Consider the following 17,019-nt stretch of genomic DNA (forward strand, 5'->3'; position numbering starts at 1 on the left):
ACTTGTGATACAGTGTTTGTGAAATACATCGGTGAAAGGCAAAACCCATATTGAATTTACATTACCCGACGCAGATTACACGAACACAAGTACTTCAGCGGCAAGGCTGGCAAGGGGCGTATGTTGAGATAACCAATCTTATTGTTTCCTGCAATGTTTGAATTCTACAGGTCTTTGAGGAGTCTTCTAGACAGCGAGATGGAACACACTGGTAACATCAGGGGCCACCTGGAAGAACTCAAATGCTCCACTTTGGAGACGGAGGAGAAACTACAAACACAACTTGGTGCTCTGACAAGGTAGGGTTAAGGTTAGGGTTTGGGTTTGGGTTAGGTTTTGGGTTAGGGTTAGGGTAAGGGTTAGGGTTAAGGTTAGAGTTAGGTAAGGTGCCTACATTGATTCTTAAATATTGGGTGCATTCGAGAAGCTCATCTGGAAAGGCAGACGGGTTAGTCATGACAGCCGGGCCAATGAACTCAACCACGGGCCATCACGATCATCATGTGACGCCATTAGCCACACACCTGGCCACTGACAAAACGCTCGTTTCGGACTGGGTCTTAGTTTGAGATTTACTTCTTTCTAGTCAATTGCAAAACTTAAAAAAGTTGGCGGGAATTATAGCTTCTGAAGGCGCAATGAACTCAATAAATAATTACCTTTAGACTTCAAATAAAGTTGAGTTTTGGATCCACGTGATATTGCTGCTGTCCGGCCGCCATATTTGCTGTTTTCTTGGAATGACCAAAACATGCGTGTGATGTATTTCCACCAGTGACTCTGCTCCATGAGCAGGGTCTGTGGTGGCTGACCCGGGTGAGCCCAGAGAATGACGTCGGAGCTTATCGAACGGCACGGGGCTTACCCAAGTCGATGTGGGTGAGCTACTCGAACTTCACAACGCCACTTTGCCTGCAGTGTAATTGGCCTACTTACCAACACGCATCACGTGGAATGCAGTATCCTATGCGCACGGCTATTTAATTCCAGTTGACCCCTACGTTGTAGGTCATTATGCGAATGATACGTCGGTAGATCTCAGATGCTAAATCACCATCTGATCTTATGAGAGATTTTAAGGCTTTTTTCATAGTCAGTCCTCTGTCTTTTGTACCCAAATCAGTTTTACCTGCCAATACTGTTTCATTCATTTTAACAGACTTTTGTTGCGCTTTCTTAGTGTAGAGATCCCTGGGGATGGGGTGGGGTTGGGTGATGAGGTAGTACTAGTGTGGGTTGTAACTGACTGGTGAAGAGCTCTGGGTCCGGCTAAATGGGTGATTGGGAGGGCAACACGGGCACGCAGGTCCTAGTGAACAGGTGACGCTTTGAGAATAGTTAGCTTCCTTGCCTCAATGACTGCCGATTCATTCTTGCCAACCTGCCAGCCCAGCTGCCAATTCTCACTGTGTGAGAATTCGGCAGTGTGGAAAAAAATACAAAGAATACAAATTACAAAAAGCACGCACATGTCAGTGTTATACTGGTATAAAATTACAATAAACGTGTACATGTAGATCTATTTCCCCAAATTAAATAAACAATATTCGCATGAAATAAGAATTACCTCAGGCAATGCTGAACATAAAGGAGCAGGCTCACATTCACACATGCTGGCCAGGCACACACAGTCGTTTTTTGCTATGCTTCCGAGGATTGGCTTTGTGTTTTCCTTTGTTCCCTGATCTAAACCTTTCCCATAGACTTAGTTCACAAACCTGCGTTCGAGGACAATAGGCACCGTTGTTCGAGGATGAATGGCCCCTTTGTGCTTCTTTTGTTGTCTGTCCTCGAGCGTAATACAGTACAGGAACACTCATACACACTATCAACCACTTTCATACACACCAGTCCTCAATGAACAGGAAGAGCCATTATTTACTTGTGTGTTATTATTCCCTAAATGTAAACCTTAGATAATCATAGTACATGTACTGGAATCTGACAATGCGCAATAAGACCCATGTTAAATTATACATGAATATAAATACTTACTTAACGTTATACACAATTACATGGGAATATTACGCGTGCGCGCACCATGCTGTCACATTTTGCACGTGAACGCGTGTATGCCTATACTACACGCACAATGTTCGCTAAACTCTCCACAACGAGCTCACACTTTAGAGCCCCAAACCTACATTTATATCTTATCAAAACTTTACTTTAATGCCTCCAGTATTATCTATGAACACTAGCGGACAAATCCTAATGCAATATTGGGTAGCGTGCAGTTTGCAAACAAATGATATTTCAATTCAAAAACGAGCTTCAAAAGTTGACAACGTACCTGTGTGAGAATTCGGCAGTGTGGTGCCGGTCAAGGGTTACGCAAGGCACAGGTCACGTACATAATAAGGGGCGTGGCTTAACTACATGTAAACACTACGTGCATATCATACACACACTCTACATTAATGTAACCAGGGTTCGCTCTTAACTTTTTTCTTCACTTGTCAGCTGGAGTAGTGAACCAGACTCTTAACTAGCCTGTGGGCCTTTTCACTAATCCACAATATATTTTTGTTTTTCTTTGCTATTTTTTTTTTCTTTTCTATATTTATTGATACGCTAGCCATTTTTGGTGCAATAATCGGCGGTTCAAAAATGGAAAAAGCCGAATGCCTGTCAGTATCAGATTCATTTTTCGTCAGACCGGCTTAAAAAAAAATGGAAATCTGCGGCTACACGGAAAAGTTTTATACCTTATCTCAGTAATTTTGACTCGCCAGTCGGGCTACTAGAGAATGGTTTTGACTGGCCCGCCGCTGTTTTGACTCACATTTGGCTAGCGGGCTACCGCTAAGGTCGAACCCTGGTGTAACTGAAGCGTTGCCTCTAAGATGGCTACCGTTGATGATGCATTGGTTTGAGTATTTTTATCTTAGAAATTATAAATTGCAATGTATTAAATAAGTTAATTCTTGATGTTTGCTTCCACTGCAGGGAAAATGAGGTCTTGAAACATCAGCTGAAGAAGTATGTTGGTGCTGTGCAGTTGCTGAGACGAGATGGTTCCCAAGCTATTGAAGGTATGAGTTTCTTCACACTTTTCATGAACATCAGTTGAAGCATTTCGCATCAAATCTGAACCAGTGTCGTTATTAAGGGAATAAATGTGTGTTCCGGAGGTATTATAACACTCTGTTTAAAACTGGTGTGAGTCTGGATGGGTGATAAGGCCAAAAAAAAGAATAGTTCTGCTTCCGGTTACCCGACCGACCCTATTTTTAGGCTGCGACCCTAAAAATGTTATCGGCAATTCCAAAAAAAAAAGAAAACCTCTGTTTAAAAAGAAACCTCTGTTATTTTACAAATTCGCTTCGCGATATAAACGATGTCCGTACGGTGACTATATCACGTGGTGACGACTGGTTCCCGCCGCGCCGCGCAGGGGCCAATTTCAAGACATGATGAAAATGCGGTAACCAGTCCATAGCTATGCAATCACGACCGATAGCGCGTTAGCAGTGCAGGCCACTGTCAACTGGTCGGATTCGACATCGTGAAAAATGCCAAGAAAACACCGATGGAACAGTTTTGCAAGTTAATTTACAGAATTGATCTAGCTTGTCTGTGTTTGTATTTTCTGTGTTCAAGAGTTCATTTTGAGATCGCACTACTCTTATTTGGAGTGATTACATGCCGCGTGTTTCCCGAATTTTTTGGCCGTGAAAACAGGTCTGTTGGCCCATGGCGGGCCGCTCGCCACACATGCTCGCATCACACACCTCAGAGTTTTGGCCAGCTCCCCGCGTCTTGACTAGCGTTGTGCATATGGTGCGAACGACCTGAATTTTCCATTATTTTTTTAAATTATCGAACGTAAATATATTGACAATAATTAAAGGTAGGTTTTATTCACTTTTTGTTGCCATTTCGTGTATAGCTTTCGTAGTGCAATGGAAATAGTTCAGGCTAAAACTTCGCATATAATTGAATACCCCATTCAATCTGCATAAAAAAAATTGGCAAAAAAAAAAATATTCCGACCTACCGACCCTATTTTTGAAAGGCATGTAATCGGAAGCAGAAATATTTTTTTTTTTGGCCTAATTACCCGAGGAGAAGCCGAGGGTAATTATCACCCATCGAGGGTATTTATCACTCATCCAGACTCACACCGGTTTTAAACAGAGTGTTTAATACCGACGGAACACATATTAATTCCCATTCATAAATACCTTTTTGGTAAGAAAAAAAAATCTTTTCGGTCCAAAAATCAAAACAAGTCAAAAACTAGACGTTGTTAACCATTTTGTTCAACAATTTTATTTCATGTTTTACGAAACACCCCTCTGACTATAATATGGAATGCCCCTCCACAATTGCCTGCGCGTTGCGCATTCCACCTCCATGGTCACGCGTCTGCGCGATGTCGTGCAAAACGCAGCTGGGCTGGTGTAGTGAGAATTTCGTACCATGAAATACTGATTCACTTGTAGTACATTGCGCATGCATACTTGAGAAATGTGAACGTTCAACCAATGAAACGTTAAAAGGCACCGGATTTCATAGGAGTCCAAATTTCATGTGACACTGGAAAAGTGTTTAAGACCAGCTAGCCATGTCTTTATCATCCGTTTAAGACCGGCCACGTGACGGGCTCTCGACCAACAGGAATGTGTAAACTGTCTTAGGTATTTATGAATGAACATTAAGATGGGTTCATCAAATGAGTTACCTCAATGTAAAGATCCCCAAAACCATCCTTATTTTTTTTTGTTGCTGATCCCATTTTGAAGTTAGGACTAGTTGTCAAAAAGAACACTGTATATAATGGGAGACTTTTGAGACGTTGGGGGCAGCAAACACACCGGCCCTTTCCAATTGTTCATGTCATGTTTAAGCTAAAGCGCGCATGCTCAATATGATACAAACAATGGAAAAAGGACGGGTGTGTTTGCTGCCACCAATGTCTCAAAAGTCTTCCGTTCATCAGAAGAGGGTGTGGCCAACACTGTAGGTTCTGACCGTATGACGTCAAAGTACCATGTGACCATCCGGTTTCCCTGCGATCGGCCACCAATGCTGTAGGCAAGCGTTTGGCTAGCAACCACATTGTGCCTTGTAAACTAAACAGTAGAGCTTACTTTCACATGAAATGACTGTGAAATCTTTATCTAATGGCATAATGGTCACTTCTTGTGCCATGTACGGTTGTCATAATTATGCCGACCCAGCACTTGGGTGTTGGCTAAGCATTTCTCACAGTATTTGCCATCCATCACTGTAGGCTTGCCTACTACCTAGTGTGCTATACAGTATTTGTCTCTTACAAATGGCGACACTCATGTTCCGGTACCCTGATGTAAGCCAGATCATGACAGCGCGCTATTCACAAAATGCATTCATATTATTTGTCTTCCGTCTAAATTCTGTCTCTTATATGCACATTTGGTTTGCGTATCTTCTAGTCACAACTTTCCATTTCATTTATCGTAATGGTTGAATATGATTGAAAGTAGTAAGATGTATTCATTGTTATTAAAATCTTGAAAAAAAATCAGACAAATGTGGTTATTTTTATCCCATTCTTTGCCCAGGTCTTCCAGGTATCCGTGTGTCGGAGCCCCAACCTCCTATACCTGAACCCAAGCCAGACTTAAATCACAGGTAAGAGATATCAACATGATAGACTCTGTTCACAAGTACTTCCTCACTCAGTTACAAAGAGAGAGTTTGGAGGGGCTTGAACATGCTGCTGTGCATAAATCCAATTTATTCCAGAACTGGTGAAAAATTGTTCACATTGTTGCTTCAGGGGGACTCAAACTCAAAATCTCCTGGTTTCTGTTGTAGACACCTCAACCATTCGACCACAAATATCAACCCATAATCCTGTACTAGATTGTATTTTTTTCTGTGATGAATCCATAATATCAAACAGTGCGGGAATGGTTTTGGGCTGTACAGGGAATAACAGGCAGGGTAGATTGGCGCGGCACAGGGAGTAATGTGTTAAATTTACATCGTCCTGATGCACAATTACTTTGTTAAGGTAGTCTCCCACTGAGCGAGTGTGGATCCACAAGTGGTAGCGAGTGCCGGGGGGGGGGGGGGGGTAGAAAATACTCGCAATCATTTGCTTTCACAAGATGCAAGTGACTGGGAGTAGCCCTTGCGAGTTGTGCCGAGTAGCGGGCGCTGGAAGCTGGGATGGTGGCAAGATTTGTTTTCTTTCGGATGGTGAAACTGAACTTGCTGGCCTTGCGGAGAGCGAGTTGCGCTGTCACATGAGCGAGTTCCTTGCGAGTACCCTGCAAGTACTTACGGAACTCACCAAGTATTGAACATGTCCAAAATCCGGCGAGCAACTGCGAGCATCCCCTGACAGCTGTGAGTACCGGCGAGTGCTTGCGAGTATTCCTCTCCAACGAGGCGAGTTCCTGACACTCGCAACTACTCGCTGGCACTCGATACCGCTCGCATGTCCACACTCGCCCTGAGGGAGACTGCCTTCAGTTGCTGATTACAACTGAAAACAAAATGAGTGATTCATGGTTTCTGTCTCATGTCTGTGATAGTAACCAGTTGGAACAGTATGAGCGTAAGTTGATCCAGGTCGCTGAGATGCACGGTGAGTTGATGGAGTTTAACGACTACCTCAGCAGGCAGCTCAAACTGCGAGAAAACATCATCCAGAGGCTACAGAACGAGCTGATAGACCTCAGAGGACCGGTGAGTGTCCCCCAAACTTCCCTCCCTCGTTGGGTTTTAGCCCAGCCCACATTTGGGAACCTGACCACTACTGCCCTTTTTTGGCAGGTTTCAAATTCCTCCATTATTTGTACAAGTTTCAGTAACAAAGTTCGTAACAAAGATATTTCAGCCTAAAAGTATTGTTTTGGGGGTTTTGTTGTGGCCTGTACCGTTTGTATGTATCATATCAACATTTCAAGTAAATATTTTGCCTCAACAGTTGTATTTTTTGTCCCCCAACAGTTACCACGTGATCAAACAGCAGTTGTTGGACTGTTAAACAACGGTAGTGACAGGTAATTAGAGGCACCTTGACATTTTAAAAGGTTAAAATCCTTTGTGTAAATTGCTTGGTTTCAGTTTGAAGTTTCTTAGAGAAAAATTGAAGTGTAATATATCACTTAAAGTTACATTGAGGTGAAGAGGTAAAATGAAATATTACAAGAGGTACATGTTTGTCCTTAAAACAGTGTTGTAGTACTTGCACTCTGAATCATTCTCGTGTACATTTTTTGTACTCACACTCGCACTTATGAGAATAGGTACTAGTACTCATCTTCGTACTCATGGAAACAAATTGCCTCGTACTCGCACTCGTGACTAAGTACTCATACTCGTACTCATTGCAAAGTACTCATACTCGTACTCATTGCAAAGTACTTATACTCGTACTCATTGCAAAGTTCTCATACTCGTACTCATTGCAAAGTTCTCATACTCGTACTCATTGCAAAATACTCATACTTGTACTCATTGCAAAGTACTCATACTTGTACTCATTGCAAAGTTCTCATACTCGTACTCATTGCAAAGTTCTCATACTCGTACTCATTGCAAAATACTCATACTTGTACTCATTGCAAAGTACTCATACTTGTACTCATTGCAAAGTTCTCATACTCGTACTCATTGCAAAGTTCTCATACTCGTACTCATTGCAAAGTTCTCATACTCGTACTCATTGCAAAGTACTCATACTTGTACTCATGGCAAAGTACTCATACTTGTACTCATGGCAAAGTACTCATACTTGTACTCATGGCAAAGTACTCATACTTGTACTCATGGCAAAGTACTCATACTTGTACTCATTGCAAAGTACTCATACTTGTACTCATTGCAAAGTTCTCATACTCGTACTCATTGCAAAGTTCTCATACTCATACTCATTGCAAAATACTCATACTTGTACTCATTGCAAAGTACTCATACTTGTACTCATTGCAAAGTACTCATACTTGTACTCATGGCAAAGTACTCATACTTGTACTCATGGCAAAGTACTCATACTTGTACTCATGGCAAAGTACTCATACTTGTACTCATTGCAAAGTACTCATACTCGTACTCATTGCAAAGTTCTCATACTCGTACTCATTGCAAAGTTCTCATACTCGTACTCATTGCAAAGTTCTCATACTCGTACTCATTGCAAAGTTCTCATACTCGTACTCATTGCAAAATACTCATACTTGTACTCATTGCAATGTACTCATACTTGTACTCATTGCAAAGTTCTCATACTCGTACTCATTGCAAAGTTCTCATACTCGTACTCATTGCAAAGTTCTCATACTCGTACTCATTGCAAAGTACTCATACTTGTACTCATGGCAAAGTACTCATACTTGTACTCATGGCAAAGTACTCATACTTGTACTCATTGCAAAGTACTCATACTTGTACTCATTGCAAAGTTCTCATACTCGTACTCATTGCAAAGTTCTCATACTCGTACTCATTGCAAAGTTCTCATACTCGTACTCATTGCAAAGTTCTCATACTCGTACTCATTGCAAAATACTCATACTTGTACTCATTGCAAAGTACTCATACTTGTACTCATTGCAAAGTTCTCATACTCGTACTCATTGTAAAGTTCTCATACTCGTACTCATTGCAAAGTTCTCATACTCGTACTCATTGCAAAGTACTCATACTTGTACTCATGGCAAAGTACTCATACTTGTACTCATGGCAAAGTACTCATACTTGTACTCATGGCAAAGTACTCATACTTGTACTCATTGCAAAGTACTCATACTCGTACTCATTGCAAAGTTCTCATACTCGTACTCATTGCAAAGTACTCATACTTGTACTCATGGCAAAGTACTCATACTTGTACTCATGGCAAAGTACTCATACTTGTACTCATGGCAAAGTACTCATACTTGTACTCATGGCAAAGTACTCATACTCGTACTCATTGCAAAGTACTCATACTTGTACTCATTGCAAAGTTCTCATACTCGTACTCATTGCAAAGTTCTCATACTCGTACTCATTGCAAAATACTCATACTTGTACTCATTGCAAAGTACTCATACTTGTACTCATTGCAAAGTACTCATACTTGTACTCATGGCAAAGTACTCATACTTGTACTCATGGCAAAGTACTCATACTTGTACTCATTGCAAAGTACTCATACTTGTACTCATTGCAAAGTACTCATACTCGTACTCATTGCAAAGTACTCATACTCGTAGTTATGGAAATGTACTCGACTACAACACCAAGTGATCATTCACAGGCCAAATTGAATGATTGTTTTTTTTTTTTGCATTTTAGCCAATCTTGATAAGATATTGGCAAGAGGTGTTATTATACAAATAACGAATGTTTGTGAGTGCGATGGTAAGAATAGTTTCATGAGGTGACAGATTGAATGTTCTATTCCACAAGGCGAAGCCAAGTGGAATAGAACATTCAATCTGTCACCGAATGAAATTATTCTTTCCATCGCACGAACGTAAAACATTCGTTATTTGTTTTATACAACACCTGAATAAATTCTCGTCATTTGATTGGTAAATTATAAACTACAATTTATTTCGATTTTAAAGATGTTGAACTACCCCTTCACGAAAATGTTTGAACCCAACGCTGTAGCGCTGGCTCTTTGGAACAATACGCGCTACGCTGAACGCGCACACCAGCATGCGTTTTGCACGCAAATACCGCGTCATGGAACAAGCGCAAAGTGAAACGGTATAACGCACGGGTATAACGCATGGTCGCACCGTGCATTATACCGAATAATAATATGTCACGTGATCTACAATTCACCAATCAGATGACGGGGATTTATTCAGGTGTTGTATAAATAATGCTAAATAGTCTGCTTCTTAATCATTTGGCTGTGGCCAGCGGTAACACATGCATCAATGGGAAATAGATTCAGCCACTTCTATAGGCACATGTGTTATTTTCAGCCGTAGTGAAGTCATTCTGACACAGCCTCTAAAGATACCATCTGAGCAGCTTGTGGACTCAAGTCAGCATTTATTTAATTTCAAATTAATTTTTTTTTTTTGTATCTTGTAGTGATTCCCTTTCGTCCAATCAGCGAGCCTTAGTCAACATCTGGATTCCCTCGGCTTTCCTCAGAGGGAGGGGCAGTGACGCCTACCATGTCTATCAGGTAAATACATGCCCCCTACCCAAATGTAAGCCCCGCCCACTAAGACAGAGTTATAGACAGGTCCTCTCAAGTTATCACAAGTCCATCACAACTCACCCAGTCTCAAGTCAAGTCACAAGCTACTCAAATGAACCGTGCCACTCCTTCGTAATAGACCGATCTGCTAAGCCCCTGCCCTGTGCCGTTTTGACCAATCACAGCAGCGATTCATATCCGACATGCGTGCGCGAAATGTCCGACGTGTGTGCACTTGCAGTGGAGAGGCGCACCTGTTGTTGTCTATGTGTGCAGAGGGCGGAGCCTAATGGCTCCGTCTATTGCTCAACCTGTTACTTGCATAAGACCTTCGACTTGACTAGTGATGGACTTACAATGTAAGTAAAACTTTGCTTTAAAGACATAGTCCATCATTTGTAATTTGTGCATTTTGTTCGTTTGAAGCAACAAAAGTGTTCAAAATCTAATGAAGGATACTGAACAACTAACCTGATGAAGTTTCAGCTCAGCTTCAGCTGTATATTCCGAGAAAAACAGCATTCTAGGATCTCAATTTTAAATCAAAAGTTGCTAAATCATGTTTTGAATTGTTTTGAATTGCAGCTTTACGCGATGTCGCGCACTGATCCGACGAATTATAGCAACCGCGCGCGCCTGTGCGTCGTGCCAATGCTTGCGCGCGCTGCGCCGAATAACAAAACGAACTACTAATTTAAATTTTCCTACGGTGCTTCTTAAGACGCACCGTTGAAAATGCCTTCTTTCGTTGATTTCTTCAAAATGAGAGCTTGCCAGAAAGAATAATTTTACAGGGAGTTTAGTCCCCTTACTATCTTTCAACCAGTATGTTTTTCAACAATAATTATGCCAGTTACTTTTTTGGATAGCTGCAAATGATGGACTCCGGCTTTAAGATAAGCCGGCCTCAACCTAACCTACCAACCTGTCCAGCATCGGTTTATGTTCTGTGTATCAGTCCCCCTTCAACAGTAAACAAAATTTACGATACACCTCTGTAAATCATCCAAGAAGTCTTTTAAGAGGCAGGTTTGACTCTTTTTTTTTAACCCTTTCCTTACCATGGGCGACTTTTGTCGACAAGAAGTACCCCCCTGCTGATTCCCATGGGCGACTTTTAATAGTCGACCAGGAAACCACACACAAAATACCATCAACACAGATATATTCACTACTTTTTAGAAAGGCGGCATGTTGATATGTTTGGCCGTCCATACATCAACCATATACCAGCTGAAAGAGTGTTTTTGGATCGTTCTAATGGTGTAGATTATTCATAGTGTTACCGTTACAAAAATTGAGAAAAGTGCTTCAGAAGTATCCACGCACAGTTTGAGGTATTGAGTGCCATTTGGTCATGTGGTGAAATGGCTTGCAGTTTGACAATTTGGGACCAGATGAACAAAAAGGCAAATAAGTTTGTTATATTTGCACATATGGACTTCATTTTTACATCTCACAAAAGAGTAAGGTTCAAGGAACAAACTTTACACACAACACTTATGATTTTAATCACTCCTTGGCCGTGAAAATCTGGGTTGAACAATGTGGTAATGAAAGGGTTAATACAGCATCATTTTTGACTTGTTCAGGATCACATATTTGCATTAAATAAAATTGAATTAAAAAAACACCCCACTTGTTTATTTTTGAAATTTTATCTATATTTCAAACTCCACACAAAAGCATCTGGTCTTGATAGAAACATCACAATTTTGAGGATCAAAGGGTGTTTGATACAATAGAGTGATTCTGTGATAGAAATGTTTGCAAATACTTTGTTTCTCGAAGATCTACGTCCGTATCCGGGATGAGGAATGGAACGTTTACCGGCGGTACACTGAGTTCAGGGAGCTGCATCTGAAGATACGCAAGAATCATGCCATCGTCAACACCTTTGATTTCCCGCCCAAGAAAGCCGTGGGGAACAAGGTCTGTTTTATCTTTGTTCACTTATTGCCAGTAGTTAAACCTGGCACACAACCCCAGGCTGGACTCGAACCTACAACTTGCAGAATTACCCGCAGACTACGAATGCAATGCTCCAGGCCACGAGGCCACGGCACTCCACAGAATCCACCCCCGTTTAGAAACCCAATCATCTTTCTTTGTAGCACACACCGCTATAACACCAACTGCCATATATTCAGATATCCCAAACATTTCGTTTGGCTTCCGAATATAATATACGATTAAACCGAGCACTGGCAGCCAAAAAAATGCTGAAACGAGTGAGAAACTATACCGAACAATCTTTGGTTGACCTCATTGTTTTTATAATAGATATAGATGTTCAGAAGTCATAATGCCAAAAGTGTAAATGCAATTGTCCTGGTGCTTCCCTTTCTAAATCTTATAACCCCCTGATTTGGAAATGGTCCTTACAATTACTTTTAAATTTCATTCACCTGTTTTGTTTGGCTGTCTTTATCTAGGATTCCAAATTTGTGGAGGAGCGTAGGAAGAAACTACAACACTACATCCGGTGTGTGGTCAACTTCTACGTCGACAACTCCAGCGAACTGACTGAGAACCCATGCAAAGAAAGACTCCTGAGTGTCCTGCCGTTTTTCATGTGAGTATTGTACTCGCTTCCCTTGTTAGGATTATTATTCAGTACTTAAGTTGCGGGGCTAATGTTGAGCGTCCAATCACCAACTGCTAAATTTGACCCTATAACGTCAACTGTATTTGTTTACGAGCATGCATGTACAGGGTGAGTCAAAAAAAGCGGAACCCAAACCCTATATAGTATATTTCATATTTAAAAAAATATGTAGCACCAAAAATAATAATAACTGGAAAGCCAATTTCATAAGCTACTTTTAGATGGAAAAAATTACTGAAATTGGTCAATCCGTTCAAAGAATATCACCATTTAAACACAATGACCCTAAAACCTGTCTCGTCCGAAAAATGCGATTTTAACAATCGTCGTCACAATTGTCTTCAAACATCACCAGCGATGAAATCTTAGTTTAAACGTTAACAATGTGCAACAAAGTCCTTTTGAAGGCCCGTCTTTTCAAAAAGTAGATTTTATAAATCATATTGTTTGCCTAACCAGGGTTGTCAATCAAAATATTGTGTACTGCAGTTGGTGACAGTTGTTGAAACAAGTATTCTGCGTCATTTTCTTTGTTGTTCCAAACAGTCAAAACACACAATAAATTGCTTTTTTGCACGAGACAGGTTTTAGGGTCACTGCGTTTAAATGGTGATATTCTTTGAACGGATCGAGCAATTTCAGTAATTGTTTCATCTAAAAGTAGCTTTTGAGGTTGGCTTTCCAGTCATTATTATTTTTGGTGCTACATATTTGTTTAAATATCAAATATATTGTTTGGGGTTTGGGTTCCGCTTTTTTTGACTCACCCTGTATGATGTTCCTGGCTGGAACATGCAAAGTGGCACTGGAGAAGGGTACATGGATTGATCGGTCTATTGCTAAGAACTAGCTTTGAAATAAACAAAAAAAAACATTCACAACTTTCTCTGACTTCCATAAATTATCTCTTTGACTCTAGGGATGAGCCAACCAGGAAACTGATCCGATCGACCAGCGTGTCCAGGCCCAACAAGCTGGTAGCCGGCCGGAAACCGGTACCCGAAACACCTACTTATGATGGATTATGAGGTATAATAACATTACCTAGGACAGCACAAAACCATGTTTTTATACCAAGTCGTCTTACAGATTTTAACCGTGAAAAAGAAAAAAAATTGGGAAATTGTCCAGATCAGTATCTTACTGCACTGATCTATGTTTTTTTAAGTTTTTGCTGTTGGAACATATTTTGTCAGAAATATATATTTTTTAATGCTTTTACAATAATTTTTGCAAATGTTGGTTTTTAGCTTTTCCATGACATATTTTCTTGGACAATGCATTGGTGCTCAGGCCCGATTCTTACTACAGCATCACCTATATCTCGATGTGTGTCAAGGTTCGGAAAAGGATGCAACTACAACGCAAATGTTTTTAGTCTTCACACCTATATTCTTTCAATAAGCCAGTTCAGTATCTTGATAAAGTAGTCTATTGTCAAAGGTCATTTGGGATAAAATGGCCGACGTGATGATACCCAATGTTACGCGAATGCCCTTTCTGCTTGTAATTAACACGCGAGCGTCCTGCGCCCGTCTCCGTGCATATTCATGCACCTTTCATGAATATTTGAATATCCAAAATGACCCTTGACCCATATCATTGTGCGCATGCACAGTTGAAACACCAACATATCTTATCCGCTCCGTTCACAAGCACCCCTTCACCGGCAAAGGAAGTACAGTTGGGGGTGACCGACTGACGCCATCTTGCCTGACTGCAATTCATTTGCCGCGAAGCGTGGCCACTGCGTGTAGATAGAACAAATCCCCTGGTGTACGTGTGTCACACACAAGGAACGGTGCGCGTCAACCAGTGAAATGTCCCGCCCATGGGGCGTCGTTGTTAGGTAAAAGGGCGCCCTCGTTTGGTAACGCACATAGCTCATTGGAGGTCGTTGATAAAAATGCCTGACTTTCGCCGGAGACTGGTTTTGATAATAGAAACCTATTAATGTACATGTATTGCAATCATAGTGTGTTGTAAGCAAAGCATTGTGCATTGCTTTTCCAGAGCTACCCAATTAAAGGGAATATACACAATAATATTTGCAAACCTCGAAAAACAAAACCACCACATTTTTACGATATACCTTACTAGGATGTTGGTAATTCACAGTTTAAAGCATCCTGTAAAATTATGGCACCTGGTGAGAAGTCATTTTCAAGAAAAGTGGTATTTTTGTATAAATGTCCAACGATGGTCGGCCGACCACCGTTGGAAAAAAGCTAACTATTTTTCAACTACTGCTCCAAGTTGACCAATTTTTTTTTTCCAGTCCAAATTTTGTTTGCTATTGGTTACATGTTCATGATCGGGTGCAGGCCAGCTAGACTGGTTCCCTAGCTTACAATTTTCCGGCATCTATAATTTGATCAATTTCATCTTTAGTGAAGTCAGAGAACTAAACTACTTGAGGGTTTTTGGTTTTCTGGGTTTTCTAGTATTTTCGAACAAAAAAATTCAAATATGTCAGTTTCACAATATTTGATCGATTATACTAGCCCCTCAAATAGTTCATTTCTGAAAATTACAGCAAAGGCCAATGACGTACATTCCCTTTAAGGCAAAACTGATTTCAATCCAAACAAACACCAAATTGACTGAATGTAAATGCTATATTAATATCTGGCGGTTTTTACATGTAATGTATTTGCACACTTTCCAAGCAAAGGCAATTATGTGGTAAATGTACATGTAAATGAAACCTAATAAAGTCTACTTTAACCCTAACCGAACTCAACCCATCAAAGTCCAACAGCAGGTTTTGTTTAAATCTGTTGGGATAGGTACAGTACCCCTAAACAGATGATCTTTTACACTGGGGTTGGCATACCTCCAGAAACTAAGTCCAACAGTGTGTGTGTACAGTTTCCCATGTGGGTGTTGGAATTTGCCAGAATGGGTATGGTTCCTAGTAAAATAGGCTTGGGAGTTAGGGCTAAGCACTGGGGAAAAGAGGGAAAAAATTGTTGCTTCTTGTATTAAATTTTTTTTATAATTATTATAGACTAATTTGGCGACCGAAATTACGAGCCACTTTTGAGGTGGAACCAGGCTCCTGCTTAGATAGTACACACGTACATCGGGCTCCTTTGACGGGCGTCTTGTATTTATAATAAACACTTGCGGCAAGCTCGTGAACATGGTTCCACGTCAAAAAATGATTTGTAATTTTGTTCGACGAATTAATGTAAACAAAGGCAGGGATGGGGTTTGGGGTAGCCCCCCCCCCCCCCCCGAAGTTCCAGATCACAGAACCAATTATTTTGATCGTCTTGTGTGTGAAAATCTATTCATTGATTTTGTATCATAGTGACAATTTCATTACTTACAATCTTTGACCATAATTGTTAAATTGTAGAAAATGTAACACACTGACGTAATCACAGTATTGTGTTTATAGTCCGTATATAATAATGTAAAGTGCAATGATACTTGTAGGCTGAAGGAGGCTCTAGGTTGACTCAATCATACTGACCAGCCAAATTTTCCTGAGATATTCTCTTACTGGGCCACGAGACTTCGCCTTGCCCACAAAGTCTCCAGGGCAGGACGAAATCTGGTGTCAGGAATATGCAGGTCTGGTAATGCATCATTTCTTATGAAGACTTCAGTATAATTCGTTTGTCTGTTGAAAAGTGGTGAGCAGTGCAGAATGCTTGTATGCCATTGTGATACATAATTAATATATTTTTATGAAGTCTTGATAAGTTGTCCACCTTCAATATCATAAACACAAAAATAACGAATGAAATTGCATTGCACTTTTTCTCCATTTTAACAAATATATGAGATTACCACAAACGTTTTATATTTTGATTTTTTTTTTGCTTATTCCTTCAATGTCAAGATTGCCATGGCTTATTAGAAACAATTCTGTATATATGATCACACTCTCATACATGTATATTTAACAAAAACAAAATCTGCTATTATTGCTTTACAAATGCATATAAATTTAGGCTTTTATTTCTTGTTTGTGCCCAAATTTAGCAAATTCAAAGATTTTCTTCAGTATTATTATTTGTTATTTAGCCAAAAAAATATATATATTATTTGGGATGGGGAAGAAATTTGTATTTCGGAGAACACATTCTTGAGAATTGTTTTGTTTTAATTTAAGCGTTAAATTTTGGCAACTGTTTTTTGGCATTTTGTTTATTTCATTATTTTGGGGGGGGGGGGGGTGTATGAGTTTCTAAGAGGTTGAGGCAGCTGCCGAAACAAAATTTAATTCAATTCAATCTTCAATTATACTTTG

General features: G+C 40.3%; 1 protein-coding gene across 1 annotated transcript in view; it reads left to right on the forward strand.

The window, feature by feature from the left end:
* The window catches only part of LOC119737394 (sorting nexin-29-like), a 31,582-nt gene extending 17,131 nt beyond the window's left edge, over positions 1–14,451 (forward strand). The window contains exons 11-19 of the mRNA XM_038211720.1: positions 171–299; positions 2,950–3,035; positions 5,550–5,619; positions 6,531–6,684; positions 6,949–7,001; positions 10,036–10,132; positions 11,939–12,079; positions 12,583–12,722; positions 13,675–14,451. Of these exons, the coding sequence (XP_038067648.1) occupies positions 171–299; positions 2,950–3,035; positions 5,550–5,619; positions 6,531–6,684; positions 6,949–7,001; positions 10,036–10,132; positions 11,939–12,079; positions 12,583–12,722; positions 13,675–13,783 (979 nt within the window). The 3' untranslated portion in view covers positions 13,784–14,451. The remainder of the gene's footprint in view (positions 1–170; positions 300–2,949; positions 3,036–5,549; positions 5,620–6,530; positions 6,685–6,948; positions 7,002–10,035; positions 10,133–11,938; positions 12,080–12,582; positions 12,723–13,674) is intronic.
* The last annotated feature ends 2,568 nt before the right edge of the window (positions 14,452–17,019 follow it).

Source organism: Patiria miniata, unplaced genomic scaffold (genome assembly GCF_015706575.1).
Source record: "Patiria miniata isolate m_02_andy unplaced genomic scaffold, ASM1570657v1 HiC_scaffold_3, whole genome shotgun sequence".
In the NCBI taxonomy this organism is placed as follows: domain Eukaryota; kingdom Metazoa; phylum Echinodermata; class Asteroidea; order Valvatida; family Asterinidae; genus Patiria; species Patiria miniata.